This window comes from Falco rusticolus, chromosome 11 (genome assembly GCF_015220075.1).
Source record: "Falco rusticolus isolate bFalRus1 chromosome 11, bFalRus1.pri, whole genome shotgun sequence".
NCBI classification, from domain to species: Eukaryota; Metazoa; Chordata; class Aves; order Falconiformes; family Falconidae; genus Falco; species Falco rusticolus.
Genome location: NC_051197.1, coordinates 28595817 through 28614922, shown reverse-complemented (window position 1 = coordinate 28614922; position 19106 = coordinate 28595817). Strand labels below are relative to the sequence as shown.

General features: G+C 46.9%; 1 protein-coding gene across 1 annotated transcript in view; it reads left to right on the top strand.

The window, feature by feature from the left end:
- Nucleotides 1-2438: 2438 nt before the first annotated feature.
- XPR1 (xenotropic and polytropic retrovirus receptor 1) overlaps nt 2439-19106 on the top strand; it is a 109652-nt gene continuing 92984 nt past the window's right edge. Inside the window, exons 1-2 of the mRNA XM_037403534.1 lie at nt 2439-2582; nt 9628-9679. Coding sequence (XP_037259431.1) covers nt 2514-2582; nt 9628-9679 — 121 coding nt within the window. The 5' untranslated portion in view covers nt 2439-2513. The remainder of the gene's footprint in view (nt 2583-9627; nt 9680-19106) is intronic.

The window sequence follows — 19106 nt, the reverse complement described above, 5'->3', positions numbered from 1 at the left end:
GTAAGTCAAGCTGTGACATAGCGGTTGGCTCACGCTGAGGTCAGCAACGGGCAGGTTGCTGAGTGTGAAGTTTCAGATGAAGGGCACTAAAGCTCTATTCATTTACTAGTTTTCTGCAAACACAATTAAGAGATAGCATCGGTGAGCATCGCTGCTGCGTGTGCCACTGTCACTGCCGGGTAAATCTCAGCACGGGTAAGAGCCTTCACAAATCAGAGGTCCTCGGGCCTGTGACAGGACCCCCATAAATCAGTGAAGCGAAGGAGCCCTGCTCCTGCCCACGGCAGCAGGAGCGATGCTCTGGGCAGCTGCCTGTGGCGGCGGGGAGGAACGTCGCTGTGCCCAGGGGCTGGCATCTGGGATAGGGTCGGCCCTGGTGCGGCTACGGGAAAATGGGGAAAACTATCATCTGAGGTCATGCCAGAGGTTGGGAGGCTTCAGGGAAAACCCAAATGAATCGCAACCGCAGCAAATTCCCAGAATATGGGAATTGGGGAGGGGCAAGATTAGGGCCACTGGGATGCCTGGGGGTAACGGAGGGCTGCAAAGTCCCCGCTCCCAATGGCTCCACTTTGGTCTCTCCCACAGGAGCGTGATGGGTACAGGGCCCTGCACCCACCAGGGGTGCCTGCACCTGGGGGCACGTGCCCCGCACGGGCGGGCAGCTCTGGGTGCTGCCCGGGGCCTCCCTGCTCCTCCTCGCCCAGCCATGGGGCGCGCGGCAGCCAGCCGGTGAGCATGGCACGCAGTGCAAGGGCAAAGGCTTTTGTGATCATGCAGCTTTTGGAGAATTTACCTTTTTTTTTCCCCCTTTCTCTTCCCCTCCTCATTTTCCTTTGCACTGTCTTCTCTTTCGTTCCCTTTCCCCCAGGTTTCTGTGGCCTGGCAGCCAGTTTCCCTCCTCCCTAAGTTCTTACTCATCTTTCTTGTGATTTCTCCTACTCTTCCCCTCCATTGACACCCTTGACCACACTCCCTCCCCCGGGGTGATACCTCCCCATCCCCTTACCTCTCAATCCCATGCACACCGCTCCCCCTGCTGCACTTCTCCCCATCCCATCCCATCCCATCCCATCCCATCCCATCCCATCCCATCCCATCCCATCCCATCCCATATCCCATCCCATCTCCTTCCCATCCCAGCTGTATTGCCATGCCCATCCCATTCTCTTCCCTTCCTATCCCCATCCCATTCCCTTCCCTTTCTATCCCCATCCCATTCCTGTTCCCATCCCATCCCGTTCCCATCCCCATCCCATTCCCTTCCCTTCCTATCCCCATCCCCATCCCATCTCCATCTCATTTCTGTTTCTACACCACCTCATTGCAATTCCCATCCTATCCCCATTCCCATCCTATTCCTGTTCCATCCCACCGTGATCTCATCCCCATCCCCATCTCATCCCCATCCCACTCCTGTTCCCATCCCAATCCCCATCCCCATCCCATTTGTGTTCCTACACCATCCCATTGCAATTCCAATCCTATCCCCATTCCCCTCCTATTTCCGTTCCCATCCCACCGTGATCCTATCCCCATCCCATCCCCACCCCTGTTCCCATCCCAATCCCCATCCTCATCCTATTCCTGTTGCCATCCCACCGTGATCTCATCCCCATCCCATCCCCACTCCTGTTCCCATCCCAATCCCCATCCCCATCCTCATCCTATACCCGTTCCCATCCCACTGTGATCTCATCCCCATCCCCATCCCATCCCCACTCCCGTTCCCATCCCAATCCCCATCCCCATCCTCATCCCCGTTCCCCATTCCATTCCCGTTCCCATTCCATCCCCACCTCATCCCCATCCCATTCCTGTTCCCATTCCATTTCTGTTGCCATCCGATTCCCATACCGTTGTCCTTCCCGTTCCCACCCCCTTCGCACCCCGCTCCCGCCCAGCCCCAGCCAGCCCCGGGGAGCCCAGGGCGCAGCTGGGGCTGCCACAGCGCTGCCATGGCCCCTGGGGGGCCCGGGCCAGTCATCCCGAGGGCCGGGGGCGCCCCGGGGGGCCCCGAACCGGCCCCGCGGCCGGGCAGGTCGGGCACAACGCGCCGGGGCCGCCCCCCCGCCGCTGCCCCCCGCCCGGGCCGGCCACAGGGGGCGGAGCCGCCCGCCCCGCGCCCCGCCCCCCGCCGGGCCCCGCCCCCCCCCCGCCGGGCCCCGCCCGCCCCGCGCGGCGGTGGGCGGCGGCGGCGGTTGCCGTGGCGATGCCGCCTTGCCGGCGGCCGGTTGGCTGCGGGGCCGGCTGACGGTTGGGAGGCGGCGGCGGGGCGGCGGGACGGGGAAGATGGCGGCGGCGGCGGAGGAGGCGGCGGCGGTGGCGGCGGGGCGGCGCTGAAGGAGGCCCGAGGCGGGCTGAGGAGTGGCGGGGCGGGCGGGCGGGGGCCCATGTGCGGCGGCGGCCCCCCCCCGCCCCCCACTACCGGCGGCGGCCCCGCGGCAGCCAGGCGCCGCTGAGGCGGCTCGGCGGGCGCAGAGCGAGCGCGGCCCCGGCCCGGCGGCGGCAGGATGAAGTTCGCCGAGCACCTCGCGGCGCACATCACGCCCGAGTGGCGGAAGCAGTACATCCAGTATGAGGTAGGGCCGCGCCGCCCGCGGGCACCGCTCGCCGCCGGGCCGGGGTGTGCGGGACCGGCCCCGCTGCGCCCCCGGGGCGGGCGGTCGGTGGCCGGGGGGGCCCTCCAGGGCGCACCCGCGCCGCGGCGCCGCGGGCGGCTGTCCTGCCCGATGGTTGGCGGCTGGCAGCTCCCCGCCGCTTCCCTCGGCGGGCGGCGGGCGCCAGCAGCGTGCTCCCCCGCGGCTACCGGCCCTCCGCGACCCGCTCCGCGGGGGACGAGCGCTGCGCCGCCGGTCGTTGCCCGTCAGCCTCCGGTGCGGGCGGAGGCCGTGCGGCCGGCGGGGCCGCGCAGCGCCCGGCTCCCGGGCGTCCCCGGCCGAGCCCGGCTGCACGGCGGCCGTTCAGCACCACCGCCAGTTCTCCGGGCGGGCGGGGGGCGGCAGGGGCGGGCGGCTCAGCTCCGGCGAGGAGCCCGGCAGCACCGCCCGCCCGCCGGGCCGAGCCTCCCCCGCCCGCCGGCTTCGCCCTGCGGGGGCCGCGGTCCTCGCTGGCTCCCTGGGCGGCTCCAAACGCGGCGGCAAACCTGGCACCGGCGCCTTTTTTGTTGGTGGTTTTTTTTTTTTTTTTTTCTTTTTTAATTTTTAAATTTTTTTTTATAAGGCCAGCGAGGCTCTGCGTCTCTCGGCTTCACACTCGGTTTCAGGCAAACCGCTGGCATCGGGACATCTGTCAGTGCCGGTTACACAAAGTCCCGCTGCATTAATTGTGAATTATTTGCAGAACACAGCTTTTGGGGTTTTAGCACGCCACTTTGCTAAAGGTCACGCCGATGGCTTGGCTGCAGGTTCGTCGCGCTGGTGCTTGACCTGCCTTTAACTAGGTGAAGCTGAAGGTGGATTTTTTGTAGTGGAACCGTTTCCTATTTCAGCATTAGCAGAAGAAGTGGCTGGTGCTGCTGGGGTTGGTCTTTTTCCACAAGTAATAATTAAACTAGGCAACGGAAAGCTGATTATGGGAGAGCCACCATCAGCAAACTTCCTGACTGATGGAATCAGTCAAAACCGTCCCAACATTTGTTACCATTCAAAGGCCTGTGTTTTCTCTGTAGGATTATAAGAGCCATTTCTTTCTAGTATCCCTATTAATCTGTCTGCATCTGCAAGGAAGATCATGTTTACCTTAGCTTGCTTTGTTATAACGTTGCAATTGAAAAGTTTATATTTGCCCTTTTGACTGTTCCTTTGCTTTCCTTTACCTGACTGCAGAGGAAGGGATGTTTAAATAAAATCTGTGGTCAGATTTGACTTTAGAACAAAACTGTGATCTGCTTGAATTAGGTGGAGAGCTAGGTGACCAATGAACGCATTGGTCTTTGAGAAGGAGGAAAACCGTTTTCTCGATAAAATAAAGTACTGGCTTAGTTGTGCATCGTGTCTCTGGTGGGCTGCCCATGCAAGGGTTGTTATCCGTTCCTGGAAACGGAAAACTTGTGTGTCTTGCTAAGAGAAGGTTTGGAGGTGGGTCAAAGAGGTTAGTCAGGGAGGAAGTAGAAGGGCAGAAGATTTGGCTGCTGGCTGACCAGATAGAGCTGCGGTGGGGAGAGTAAAGGAGAGACCCAGTGAACTATGACACCTTGATTAATGTGTGAAGAACTCTTGCTGCTTATCGGCCACTGTTTTCATTATAGGAGGTTAATTTTCAGGTGTTTTAACTAGGGCAGTATTATTATGTCATTCTCCCTTCCCCCATCCCAATTTAAAATAAAGGTGGCATCCAGTAAAAACTTCCTTCGAGTTGTTACTCCTTCTAGACTTCAAGTAATCTTCTCCTTGGCTAGATAGCTTAACGTAGAGTGAATTGAAGTCAACCCCCCACCCTCCTTTTTAGTAATAACTTTCAAAACTCTTTGTTTCCCTTGTTGCAGCTGGCTGAATGTGAGTCAGCCTCCCGCTCATGCATATTACAGTAGTGGAAGAGCCTGGCATTTATTATTCAATAACTGGTGGTCGTGTGGGTGTGGTGCATAGAAGGTCAGTGCTACCTCGGCTTCTTGTTGGCTGTACTTGTGGCAAAGAGCATACAGCTCCCCTTTGTCAAGAAAAAAGAAAATAATCTGAGTTGTTGATTAGCAGACCTAAGGCCAAACATTGCTTGTGTTACTTGTGTGCAGTAGCGCTTACAGCATGCATCATAGTAAAATTTTGAAGAATTATTTGTATATGTAATAGCATTAGAATGTTTCTTCATCTGACAGTTCCTATCTTTTCCTTCTTAATTAAAATAGTAATCAAGTGAGTGAGAGGTCTTGTTGTAGGGTTTTAACTCTGAAAAGATTATTCCTGTTTCCAGGGCCTTCCCGTGTCAAGTTCGAGATGCTGGTGAAAGGACTAGAAGACAGTATAGAAATTGCTTTAAGTCGTTCTGTACCATAAAGCTTACATGTAGTCATCTTATTTTTCTACTCTGATATTTGTAGTTAGTTCCGTTGGTGTGCAGGTGACTCATGCAGTTGGATGGCCCCAAAGTGTGGTAAGACCCAGGTAACTTGTGAGATCCTCACCAGGTGATGTGTCTCTGGTTCGATGATCCCATTATTGCCTTGCATCAACTGCCAGTCAAACTGGGAGGAGGGTGTAGTCTGTTGCTGATAATGTCAGGAGAAAGAATGAGACTGTTGTGTTTTGAAATATCTAAAAATGTAGTTTCACTTTCAGGTGGTCTTTTAACAATTTACGGTCCTCAAAGTTTTTACCATTAATGTGATCTTTCCATCCAACAATAATCTGTTTAAGTGTTGTAATACTTTTAGGAAGTATGAAAGTTCCCTGGGCTTAGGGCAGATAATCAGTCGGTGGAAGAGCTTTAGAGAGAGAAAAACCCATTATTTTTCCTTAAAACAGACAAAAAGAAGATATACTTCGATAGCTGTGGCTTAGGTTCTTATTTTCTTTCAGCAGAAGCTCTGCAGTGGCCATTACTGTGCGTCTGCTTTTTGAGAAAGAGCACTTGGCTTGTAGAAAAGAGGAAAAATGATGACATGCGCTATTCTGTTTCATTCAGCTTTTCACAAAAACCTTTGCCACGAGTTGGCGTTAACACGGAACTTTACACAAACCTTGATTGGCTTGATTTGACTTTCCATTCTCAAGACTGCATGAAAGCATGCAAATTTTACATCGCATTTACTACACAAGCTCCATTCCCAGCTGATGGTTCGTGAAACCAAAGTCAGTGCCAGGTGATCAGCAGGTCTTTATGTGGGGACCAGTGGCAATAACACAATATGGAATCCCAATGTAAAGGGGCATTTTTATTGTTGAAGTACAGAGTGTCATTATCAGGCTACTCCCTGGATGTGATTTGGTTTAAAACATTGTATTGACAAATGCTTCCTTTGTGGAAATGCTTGTTAATTGTGTTAAATGCTAAATATGCCAAAGTTTTGAACAACTTTGGTCCTGATTTCAATGGCTGTCATCCAAAAACTTCCTGTTTTGTTAAAAGTAATGCTTCAAGTATCTGTACCTGCTGCCTTCTCTGTGCGAAGATGGCAGCGGAGGGGAGCAGCGGTTTTAGGGGTGTGCGCACGTACCTGGGCACTCAGATCCTGCAGCTGCAGCATCTGCAGTGCGCAGCAAGCGGGCTCCTGCTGGGCAGTGACCCAGGGATGTGCCCCGACCCTGGCAGCAGCAATGAAAAGGTTTGCTCACCGTGTTTCAGGGGATCTGGCAGGTATCTTCGGTTAAGTTGAGTAGCCCTTTTCTGAGCCTGTTAAATTACTGCTGCGGCATGTGCTGCTTTTGTGCACTTCTTGTCTTAAAACCTTAAGTTTTGAACTGTTTGTTTACTCTTCAGTTCCTTTGGCATAAAGATAAAATGCAAAACCCAACAAAATCCCATCTTTTTGTGTCAGACAACAGAATTCTCTTTTTCATGTGGTCAGTACTGAACAAATTCAGATAACTCTTAGATGAATTTCAGCTGATGCCTTTTTGCTAATAGTGTGCTTCACTCAGTTTAATTCACTTAATACACAGTGAAATTGTTGGGTCGCTAGCCCACTGTTTATCCGCAAACCATGCTGCAGATTTCCTTCGCTCTTGTGTCCGTCTCTGGAGTGCTTTTAGGAGAAAGAGGAGACTGTTGCTCCAGTGAAGTTTTGCAGTTGCCAGATGGCAGTTTTGTTTCGGTTAATGTGGCCTGCATTTGTTTATCTGGATGCAGAATTCTGGTGGTATTTTTTTAAAGAAAAAGTGCTTAATACCTTTGAAATTGCAGCATGTGAGGGAGAAGGAGAATTAGAACAGTTATAGGTGCAAAGTTCATGAGAGAGATGGGCAAAAGGTATGAGCGGGTGACTTCCCTTTTAAGAAGCCTCCAGGTTTGAAGTACTTCTGCCTCCGGAGAGAAGAGAAACAGGTTGCTAAGTATTAAAATAATTTCTCCGAGGCACAACCTCCAGCAGGAAGTAGGTGGAGAAAATGAAACTGATAGCTAAGGTAGCCTGCTTGCCTTCAGAGCCTCCCTTCCAGAAACAGGCTTTCCGTTTTTGGGAGGTGGCCAACTCTGCTCATCAAACCCCGCTTCATGATCGGCAGTTCGCACCCAGGCTTGCCACCTCCTGACACAAATCTGTTGTGTTATTTCACTGTTTGTCCTTCTGGGTGTTAGCGGACGGGCTTGGAAGAGCGTAAGCAGTTTGAAAGCTGCTCCTTTAAAACAATGGTTTTGTTCAAGCGGTTTGAGGTTTTTTTGTCCTTGAATTTATTCTCTGTTAAGGTTTGACAGTTGTGTTTAAGTCAGTTTCCTTTCTGCCTTTTTTGTTCATTATTATATCTATTAATATAAACATTTATACAAGTTTGCTGCTGGCGTGAAGTGTATCACCAGTGCAATTTAAAGCAAAGAAATAACCCTTTTTGTCTAGTTTGAGGGTAGAAAGTGTAATTCTTAAACGGTTGAAGTTGACAGTGTGATGAATAACTTGGAAACAATTGTTTCTAAAATTCTGTAATCCAGGAGCACTGAGCCTTTCACTTTCAGGTTATTGTGTTATGTATATAGGTCAGGTAAGCAGTAACAAAATCTGCTGCCCTGCAGCTGCCAGATTGTGATATGTCAGTCTGCATGGGGAGAGGTCTGTGGGATGACTGACACCTTCAGCTTTCAAGATTGCTCAGTGCAGGGCCATCAACAGTGTTGTCCTTTTTAATTACTTTTTTTTTTTTTTTTTAATGACTGGTAAAACCAGAGGTAGGAAGTACGCTGGGAGTTTACCTCTGGGTGGGTTTAAGGGATGGAGTTCTTAATACAGTGACCTTCAGTTTGCTGTCTCTTCACACTCGTTCATCCTGTGCCATGTGGTTGTGGTTCATGGAAAAAGTTACAGGTAGGGAAGGATGATGAGTGGGTTGAAGAAGTGGAAAGCTTTTCGAGCACTTGATGTACGGAGACAGATCACGTGCTGCTGACCCAGTGAGTCATGGAGCAAAAGGACTGAAGTGGCCAGTGTTGGGGAAGAATTTTAAAAAACCACTGAGGGTAGAGGAGAGCAGTGCCACTGGAACAAGAGTCGAGAGTTGGGATCGTTCAGCAGTGGCTCTGTTGGGAAAACAATTATGCAAGTGACCTTTGCTGAGACCTCCGTGGGCTCAGGAGTCGGGTCGGAGCTGCCGGTGTAGCCTGCCACCTAGGATATCTTGTGATAAACAGACATGTCCTTTAGACCTTGTATTTGCTTAACAGGATCATAACCACTATGTTACAACAGTGCTGAGTTTCCAGCTGCTGAGCTCGTGGTTTTCGCCTTGAGGGTATCAGGGTATTTATTTGTTAATTAGGCTGTGATGTTTTGACCTGGGGGAAGAGGACACGCAAGATGGTAAATGCAGAGGTGTGGGGCTATAGACCTACAGGATGTGTTGGGCAACAGGCAGGGCAGAAGAGCCAGGAACTAGAAAGACCTGTATGACTTTAGTGTGTTAGATTTCTGTGGGCTTAAAAGTGAAGGGAATAAAATCTAGTTTTCGCAGCAGCTGCATGTGAAGCACACTCACGTTCAGTATGAGCATTAAGATGCCTATCTTTATCAAGTAGTGTGTGTGTGTGTGTGTAAACAACTCACTTTGCAGTAGGAATGGGCCCTTCCTAGTGGCTTCTAGTTCCAAAATTATAGTCCAGGTTATTCCTTCAACTGTTGATCTGAATTCAGTTTGTTTGATTCTTGCTTGCACTTGCGATGTGAGAGAGGGCGAGTCTTTATGACTGGAACGATACCAGCATCTTCATAACTATCTGAAAAGAGGTCTTCCGAAAAGGAATTGCAAGTGATGAGGTTTCTGATGTGGTGCCTGCCTCCTGGCTCTGATAATGGTTACTGCCGGGGTGCTCAGTACTTAGCTGCAGGGCCTGCCTTGCCTCCTGCTCCTGCTGCCTGCACTGCTCATCTCTTGCACTGGCAACCTGAGCGTGGGTGAGTGGCTTGTTCTGTGGTCTGGACCTGAACACCTGGTGAATAATTCTGGCTGGTGTTAATGTTGTCCTTCAGCTTCCACCTCAAGAGAAGGCTGTCAGCCCTGGTTCCCTAATCTCCTTCGTCATGTTGTCTTCAGCTTTTAGAATGTATGTGTTTTTCTGTACTCCTATATAACAGTGATAAGAAATCCCCGAGGCTGCTTTTCCTCCATTTGCCTTGACAATCTTCTTTGTGTCACGCAACATTTTTTGTTTTGCCTTTATTTTTTTTATACGAAAAACCTTTGACATCCTACCAACTAGGAAATATTTTTCCAAAGGAAGATATTGAAAGATTCAGTTGGAATAAATTTTACAGATTCATAAGGCAACAGGCTTTGGACAAAGCAGTCAGTAAACATGAACTTGTATTTCTTTTGTTAACAGAAATATGTGTCATAGTGTTGACATCACGTATCATAGCTTTCTGTGTCACTCTAGAGGATAAAAAAGCTTTAATTGCTTTGGTTTTCAAATAGGCATAGCAAAATAATGTATTTTCTGGTTTTTTAGTACTAACTGTATTCCTTGTTGTCTTCCTCTCCTTTGCAGGCTTTGAAAGAGATGCTATATGCAGCTGTGGACCAGGCCCCTTCTATAGAAGGTAAGCAAATTGTGATAGAGAATCATGTTTTTCTTGGCATTGAGCGCTGGACACGTAGTTCTGCTACTTTTCTGTCCTCAGTCCTCCTAAATTGGTAAACTCAGTATACTGATGGGCAAATGCTTGGCCTTTCACAGCCTGCGTGCTAATTTTGATGTTAGAACTCTTTGTCCTCTGTCATTAGGACAATAAATGTCTTTGTATAGTTTGGGACTGTAACAGCTGGATTCTTCTTGCTTATAAGGGCATTCACTGGTGGAAGTACTTTCTTCATCGCTTGAGAATAGACCTTTGTTTTCCTGTGACAGCTAGCCACTTCGGAAGATAATTGTGCTAGAGAGATACTGGTTACTGGTTTGTTACTGGTGATTTGAACTGGAAGAGTCTCATCCTTTCATTCTGCGTCCTCCCTGAATGCTTTGCTACCTCTCGTATGTGGACATGAGTATATTTTCTTGTTTGCATGCATTTATTACCACTGATATTTCAGTGCAGCATTTGGGTTTGAGCTCACTGCATTTTGAGTGGTTTGTTTAATTAAGTGATCTGTGCAAAATTTGTCAATAGAGCCCTTTCTTTATCTATCTTCTTCCTTTCATTTTCTTTGTAGTACTGACTAGTTTTTGCCTTTATGTTGCTTCACTCCCTACTTCTTGCCCTTCATGTGGATTTCAAAGTGGTTTTTAAACCTCCTTACCTTTATTATTTTCACCTTGACTGCAGTGTAATGTTAATTTCACTAACCTCTTCGAATGCGGTTCTGGGCTTCTTGCATATTTATAGAGCAGAAAAACAACGGCTGCTTCTAGTGTAGTCAGTTGGCTAACATAAGTAGTGCTAGTCACTATTAATGTTAGTTTACTAACTACTTTGTGTTGATTAGAATTGGGAAATGAGATATGACATAGTTAAAATAATGTGGGGTTTTGATTTTTTTTCATGTAACTCTACCTGTTCTTGGATCAGGATTTAAAAACAAATAGTTAATAGCCAAAGTGTGTGTGTGTGACAGGGCAATCTTTCCTCATACTCTTCAGAGGTGCAGTCCAGGCTGAAAACTTCCTTGAAGCAATGCTCAGACAAGTATAATCTTTAGGTTTAACGTGACAGTTGCTCACTTGGCTCAGCCTCTTAATTTTGTTAAATCAGTCGCCCTTTTCTCTAAAGTGCAGGTCCTAGAACTGGATTGCTAAAGGTTATGGTCCTAGCATCATCTAAAATATATGGGTTATCTTTGGAAAACTTGCCAGCAATAGGCTGGCAAAAGAGGGAAATCTTGCTTTATTTTTTTGAGTGGCAAAATTGCTTAAAACCCACCCACAAACCTTTTCTCCCCAACAGCATTAGACCAGTTTTCTAGCTTAGAGGAGCTAAAGTGTTTTGTGTAGACCAAAGTGATTGTCTTTATTAACTTTTAAAGACAACTTTCTAATTTTATTGACAATCCAGCATTAGTTTTATGGAAGACTGGAGCATTTACAAGATTCCTTTTCTTTCTTGTATGTGTTAGTTTATTATTGACAGTGGGAACAAATGGTGTCTGTGCTAATAAAATTTTGTAGTCTTTTTGATCGTGTTTGGATGTGACTCACTGGGTTTTGCTGGTAACACTGAGAATTTCAGGGTGGGCTTTGAGCTGCTAGCTGTAAAACTCTGGAAGTGTTATAATTCAGCATTTTGGTTTCTTTTTTTATAATGCTTGTGGTATACTGATGTTCTGTAATGTGCTGTGATGTTTGTGTATAAACATATTTGGCAAAGCAGGAGGTGAAGAATAAAATGGCATAATATTGTATTTATGCTGTTTTAAATGTTAAAAGAATTTTGACGTGCTTCTGCCTTAACGCTTTCAAAACCTCAACAAAAGGAAAGTAATGACTTGAGACACTTTTCAGAAGTAGAACAGCGTTCTGTTCATTTTTGGGGGGATCGGGTCACTTCCTCTGTACTGTAGAGAGCACAGTAATCCAAACTGTGTTGAGCCACTCACATTTACCTCTGTCTTGCCTGACCTGCCTTTAAGTAGAGAGCATCTGTACTAACTCCTTCACCTTTTGTTCATTAAGGGAATGTGAGTATATGCGTGGCAGTTGGATTTTTAAAAGTTTGTTCTTTCCCTCCCTTTTTTTCTCTCTGCTTAGAATCTGTTTTGTTCTTTAAGTGTCTGGGTTCCTCTCTGCAAACTGGGTGTTGCTCGGGATGGGGCCAGGCTGCCTGCGCTGGAGTGACTGGGCTGTCTGAGCAGGCAGGTCCAAGCCAGCGGGTTCTTCTGCCATTGCCCGTGGGAGCACAGAGGTGATGGAGGGAAGGCAGATGTCTTTTCCACGAGCTGTGGCTTTAGGAAAGGCTTGTACTGGGAATGGGGCAAGACCGGGTATCTCTCCATCCCTGTTTCTCACTTCCTTCTCCTTTAAGCCCTTCTGCTTTTGTTCATAGAAGCCTTAGGCCAGGGTTAGTACGTGACTGCATACAAACTGCACCCAAAACGCTGCTCTAGTCCCTCTCAGAGGAGATGGAGCAAGTTCCATGGACTTTGGTGGGAGAATGTAGCAGCTGCTGTCAGGGGCTGGCTGTTGATTTGCACGTTTTCAGTTTAATATGGATTTTGCAACGAATACTTCGGTGTTATTTTGAGTTTAGCACAGAAACTGCAGGAGCATGGTACTGAAACCCAGCTTCCCTGTGTGAGCCTAATGCAATCTCATTTTAGATTGGTCTAACTAAAATCCATTTTCTAATTGATCTAGTTGATCACAGACACACTGTAGACTTGCACAGTTGGTTTTGACTTACCTTGCATGTACTGTAAAGTTAATCTTCAGTTAATACATTGGACAGTGAAGAAGAGTGAGTTTTGTAAACCAAAGCTGAGGCTGTTCCTAGTTCTTATTCCCCTCAGCTGGATGTTTAATTCAGGACTTGTGAATAAGTTTCTTAGATTTCTGCTGCAGGCTGCTTACTATGTCAGCTGGTAAATTTGTGTATGTACAGAAATGCTTTGTATTGCTTAGTAGCATGCTGGAAGCATTTTGGAAACCCTTTAAAACAAGCGAAAAAAAGGGGGGGCTACCCCAGCCAAGGCATGTTGTAAGTAATAGGCAAGGCAGGTAATAGGTGAACCATCCATCATTAATAGATTTCAGTGGGTTTGTATTTCGGAATCTCCTGTTTGTGGTTGGGACGTGGGTAAACAAAAGTAACTTCGGAATGATTCTTGAGCTCTGCAGCTGGTGGTCCTAGTGCTACTTTAGCGAACAAAGCGTTGCCAGGAGGAGAATCTTGGCTCTAAATTGTGCAACTTTTACTCTGCTCCTTATCTAGTTACCTGGTGACCCTTCTTGTGCTACGTTGAATCATTCCTATGCCTACCTGCTTTTTCGTTTTTTCAGGTAATAAACACAGACTGCGATGCTAGCAAAACCCGCTTTAGATGTGAATAAGCAAAACCTGTCAAGGCTGTAGGATAGGAGGAGATTGTTTATAGCTGTCCCCTGACACTACTGCAAGGTGCTGTGGCTCCCTGTGTTTCACGAGAGTTGTAACAGACTGTATGCATGTCTTTTTTGGCATTTGTTAGCTGTACACAGAGATTTCTTTAATCAGTTCAAAGGTACATTTTTCCCCCCCGTCTCTACTTTGTAACATGTTTTTTATATGCCAGTGTTAGTCCTCCAGATGCTTATCATCTCTTTACAAGGCTTTCCCCTGGTGAAACCTGCACCATCCTTCTACCTGAGCAACATCTGTACAAAATCAGTGTTCAGTCTGTTAATTCAATCTTGTATACATCACTGGAGAAAGTATCAAATAATGCTTGATTCCCAGCTGTGTGATGGGACTTGTTTGAATTTCTGGAGAATTTTTTCATGCACGTTAGCTTTGTTAGCTGTTTGTTATATGTGCTGCTTACTTGGTTGCCGGAACAATCTGGATTAATTGATGCTGCCATGATGTTATTCTCAGCTTATGAGTCCTCATGGCATGGCAGGAAGGCTGCATGCAAACATGCCAGGTCAGTGTGAGCAAGCACTCTTCCTTAACCCTGAGCTACCTTTAGGAAGAATCTGACAATTTAGAGGTAAAACCCTAGTGTACCACTTGTTTTCTCCAAGGCAGAATGTGCAATATTGCAAAAGCATGAAAAAATGACCTCACCATGAGCATGCTGATTTTTTTTTTATTTTTTTTTTGCATTCTTTCTTCCTCCCACTGCTTCCTGTCCCATTTGTCAACTAAGTAAAATGGGTTACTGGACCACTGTTGCTTGGAGTCCTCCTGATTATTCCACTTGGTAAGCAGATGTGTCTGTATCTCCCCAAGCTCCTTATGATGCGGCTTTTCTCAGCTGAGCATAGATGAAAGTGGGGCTGTAAATTATTCATTCTGATTATCTGCTCGAATGGACAGGGTCCACTCTAAGTATTTCCTAGAATATTTGTCTTTCAGATATTGAAATTTAACCTCCCTTTAATACTTGTGTAAACAAACATTGTCTTCATATTATCAGTACAAGAGCGTTCTGTTGTATCCTCTTGTTATGGAGATTACTTATTCCACTTAACCCCAATCCTGAATTCCAGTGGCACCTTTCGAACGAGGATCACTGCTGGGTGAAGGGCTGTGTGGTGCTGGAATGGTGTAACAGCATACCAGTGGAGAGTACGGGTGCTTTAAGGTAGAACTCAAACCCAGAATTAATAGATGATGTTGAAATAACATTTGGTTGGGAGGAGGAAACTTTAGTGGTCGTGGAGTTCCTCTGCTGGTACTTGTAACCTGTATGGTGGCCCGTTTACTTGCACTGGATTAGAAAAGCAAGAGGTGCAAGTTGGGGACATCCTGAGAGTGCCAGCACTTCTGGCATGTCCTGTGTAGTTACACCCTTGTTTCTGCTTTTGTTTGTAATACACTTACCGTGTTAACTGATAGCTACAAGTCTTTATTTTGGATTTATCTCTGTAACTAAATAAAACAATTTTCTTAGGGTGATAAGCAATCTTAGTAAATAAGCAGTGTGTGGGAAATCACGTTCTTATTTTCCAGAGGAAATTGAGGCTGACAGTTTTTGTTTGCTATATGCAGATGTGCTTTGTAAGGTTGATCAAAGGCTTATGGTTTGTCTGTGTATATACAAATGTCTTCTTTCTATTTCAAAATAAAACATCTATTTCCAATTGCATAAGCATACTAAGTAGCGGACTGAGGTTTTGTTTACATGGGAATGCTTAAGGGAATCTTCAACAGAATTGCTTCACATCACCTATGATGAAGCAGCCACTAGCAGATTAATGCTTTATCTTTATTTCACTGTGTTGTTACATACCCGTAAAGGACACAGGGATTGGTGTCCTTCTGAAGGACGCATGTGACCGCAGGTTGGTGTCCTACACCCTAGGTGCTGGTCTTCGATTCTGTGCAGATTGTAATTCAGTCTGGAGGCCTCCGTATTTATAACCAGTGTGTAAACTCAAAAAAATAATCCCATGACTGCCCTCTTCTCAGCTGGAGACCCGATGCCAGGTATGGGACTAGCTATAGAAAAATAGGTTATTGGGTTTGCTGAGAATGTTGGCTTCCAGAGCATGCAGACGGTGGACAAGAGGAGAACTTGGCTGCTTACCAGTGTTTAGGAAAGGAGGTGATGTCTGATTTCTCTTACCCTAGGGGCAGTAAAATTTGAAAGGTAAACAGTGCATATGGTTGTGGTAGGGTGCAGAGTAGCGTGGGAGAACAGCTGGTTGATCACCAAAGTATTTGGAGCACAGATGCCTGTATGAAAATGTAGCGTACCATGGTTCTCAGGTAAAAATTGTTTTGCTGTTGAAAGTAGCACAGTGTTTGCAGCGAGTCAGTGCTGAGCCTGACCGCGCTGCGTGCTTCATACCAACGCATGCCACTTTCTGTTCATTCAGAGTAATGCACAGCCACCTACGCTGTTGATATAGTGACTGCCTCGGAGGTATTGAGTACTGAGTGACTGAGTTCTGCTTAACCATTAATTAGTGTAATGTGGGTGTGGAATAAAGGTCGGGTTAGATACGGAGCTGGAATGGTTGAGAGTAACTTGTTGGTAGTGCGGACAACCGGCCAAATGGAAGTTTGGATTTTACTACTGTTGCATAGACCACAGGTTCTCCAGCTGTGGCATCAGCGTCCACCCAGAGCTGTCCTGGTGGCAGGGAGCAGCCCCTTCTGCTGCCCCTAGGGACTGGTGTGCTCGGGCTCCTGCCCTCCGTGCAGCTCCTGGTTCCTGTGGGCTGCAAGTTGGTGTTTTTGCACCTTTCAGTTCCCAGAAACCGCTTGCTCCAGAAGGCCTGTGGGAGAGTACCCCGGGTGCAGATGGGAGCTTCCCTGGGAAGCTGGTGTGGGACCGTGCCCGGTAACGAAGAAGGTTGTGGTGGGAAGTAGTTTAGTAGGTTGGCAGTGTAGATCGCTGCTTCTTTCTGAAGGAAGCTTGTGATTGCGATGGGTGGAAACAGCGGACTTGATGCTTTCCATCTGCCCTGTGACCGGTCCTGGGCTGGTACGCCACTTCATCTGTGTGCATGAGCCGAGGAGCTCGCCTTGTTGCTGAGCAAGCTGCCTTTCCTTTTCCTCTGCCTTCCGACCTGTCCTGGGTTACTTCCTCAGACGCTCGGAGAGCTTTGGGGCATTCACACTGGGTGAAGAGCTTGAGTCTTAAGTGTACCAAAAAGTGTAGGCTCAAGGCTTAGGGATGGGCAGTTAATAGCCCTGTAATTTTGTTCCGTACCCTGTTTTCCTTTACTTAAGCATCTTTTGGTATTGAGTACTAAGAGCTATTAAAGCCAGCATCATTGAAGAGCTGTATGTGGCTCAGGAGGTAGCGGTGAAAGCTGGACCTGCTAGTCAAGGCTAGCCTAGGGGAAGGTTTCTTTTGCAAGTCTGCAAACTGCTTATCAGTCCAGCTGCAGAAGGGCTGTAGATGATCCCTTAACAATGTATGTAGGGTAAAGCTCAACTGTGCCTTTCTTTTTCCTCTTTTTTTTCCTTCCTGTGTTTGCTTTCCAGTAATGTAAAATGCTGGTCTGTTACCTTTTTAGTGGTTAGAGGAATTAACAGTGCTCTTAATTTAACTGGTGTGTGCCAGGTTTCATGTTGGTGGTCAAAACTGGAGGGTTGTAAACTAGAAAAAGATTTGCAAAACTAGAAGATTGACAGACAGCCATGCCTTCAACGAAGCACTCCTGAGACAGCAGTGAAACATCAAACAGCATTTTGGCTGTAGAAATGAAGCAGCATTACACATGTATGTACAAGAGGCCAGTATTTATTGCTTTGTTTCAAAAAAAGACTGCGCTAGACAGCTTAACAGCAAGATTTAGTGCATGTGTAGGAGGCAGCCTCTGGGTTTCTAGTCATTCCTTTGGAGCTGTATTTGAAATAGGTGATTTGAATTATTAGACAATTAAGATTTTGGATGAGACTATAGCTACTTGGTGAATAATGCAATATGAATTAAATTTGATTGGTTTCTTTCTGTCTTTAAAAATGCATGCTGTGGGCGAGGGAACGAGCAGAATATCCCTGGAAGGAAATCTCATTCTTCTACGTCGTAGCTGCTTATAAGATACCTTAGAAAAATGGCCAACTTGCCCATACCCCCTGGAGTCTTGATGGTGTGTGATGTGGTGGCAGAGCAAAGGCTGTCCCTGGGCACCTCCCTGCCGGAGCGGTCCTGTCACTTGTGTATACCTTCATCTGCTGTGGGGCCACGCAGCAGCTATCACAGTAACGGTCTCTGAACGTGAGGAGGTCTGTCTCTTTGATTAAGTAATTCTAAAATTAGCAAGGGTGTGGTGAAAAGTCAACCCACTCCTGGTCATATTTCTTTTTCCCTGATACCTGAAGTAAAAATGAAGGCTAGTTTCGCATTTCACCTGTTACTGTGTTTTCGGTTTTGTGTTTTGTTTTTTTTTTACAGTGTATCTGTAGCCTTGCAGCTTGACCCCTTCTTAGTAAAAATAGATCATGAATTAATTTTAATATGTAATTCTGCTTTTTGTAAATACACAATCTTTAACTTTTAGTTACAGCATAAAACTGCAAAATTACAGCATCTTAATTTTACAATGCCACAGTTCAAAAACCTTGAGATTAAAGCAAAAAAATATTGTATTCCATTTATGATACAGCTGTTGAGTTAATATTTTTTAGATTCATTTATGCTACTTCTGTCAAGTGTGGTGACCCTTTTCCCCTGTATTAGCACAGCCTAAATCTAAAAGTCTGATCCTACGGTTCTGTTCCCTTGTGAAGGGTGTAGCTTCAAGAGAAGTGTAAAGGATATTTTACTAACGCGTGGTACCTAAAGCTCCTTAGTTGTAAGGCAGCAGCACTGTGAGTCAGAGTTGTGTCTGTTCAGCTAAAAATCACAAAGAAAACTGCATGAAAATACACCAATCGACTTTTTAAAGTCGTTACTGTCCAGGAAGGTGACTGGCGCTGTGGTGGGCACAGAGAGGCACTGGGATGGTGCAGAGCCCGCGGGTGACATCCCCCTCCCCCCAGCCCCTGCCCGCCGGTTTGTGGGCACTGGCTCTTATGCACTCAGCAGCTCAACTTCCCCTCTGCAGAGGGGGAGGCCTTGTTTATCTCCTAGGAGATGGAAAACCAATTTCTGCTTTCTGATGAGAAGCTGACAGGCTATTTGACTTAACAAGAGAGGCAGGCAGTGTGATTGGGAAGAGGGGAATTGCATGCCATAACATTCCAATATAAATGCAATTTATTTTGCATGTCCTTTATAGCTCCAGGCACACATTTTAGGGTGGGTGTGTGTTTTTTGTATGCTATTGAGCTCTAAATAGCCAAAAGAGGCAAATTTGACATCCAGACTGTGTTTATAATCTGGGTTTTATTTTTACTGTAATTGCTTAGCGTGCTTTTATAAATGCTCCTAATGTATTTGTGGGACAAAGTGCAGAGAAGCTGAAGAGATCAGCGCAAGTGAGCTGCTAACTCGGGATCTATCTTGTCCCACAGTTGCAGGCTTGTTCTGACATGTGGCCAGGGCTGCTATTCTGGTACCGCCTTTGCTGGTGTCCTGTCCCTGCACAGCTCTCCAGAACAGCCCTGCTGAGCTCCTCGCTTCTGCCGAGACGGAGCCGTTCTGTACCACCTAGCCTGTCCAGCAGTCAGTTCCATAATGTGTCACCTATAGGGAAAAATGGGCATCGTTGGTCTAAACCCCCATTCTTTGTTCTTATAATTGCCTGTTGTAGCTAATTGGTCATTTATAGGAGTTTTTTGTGAATATCTCTGTATTTTTAATGCTGTGTGCCGGGGCATCGGCAGCATTCGCGGTGGGGTTGCTAATCTGTGAAGCCAGGTATGCTTTTTAAAGGCACCTCCCTTATGAGCACAGCTGTAGGAGTGAGTCACAGGCAATGCAGTAAAATGGGATAAT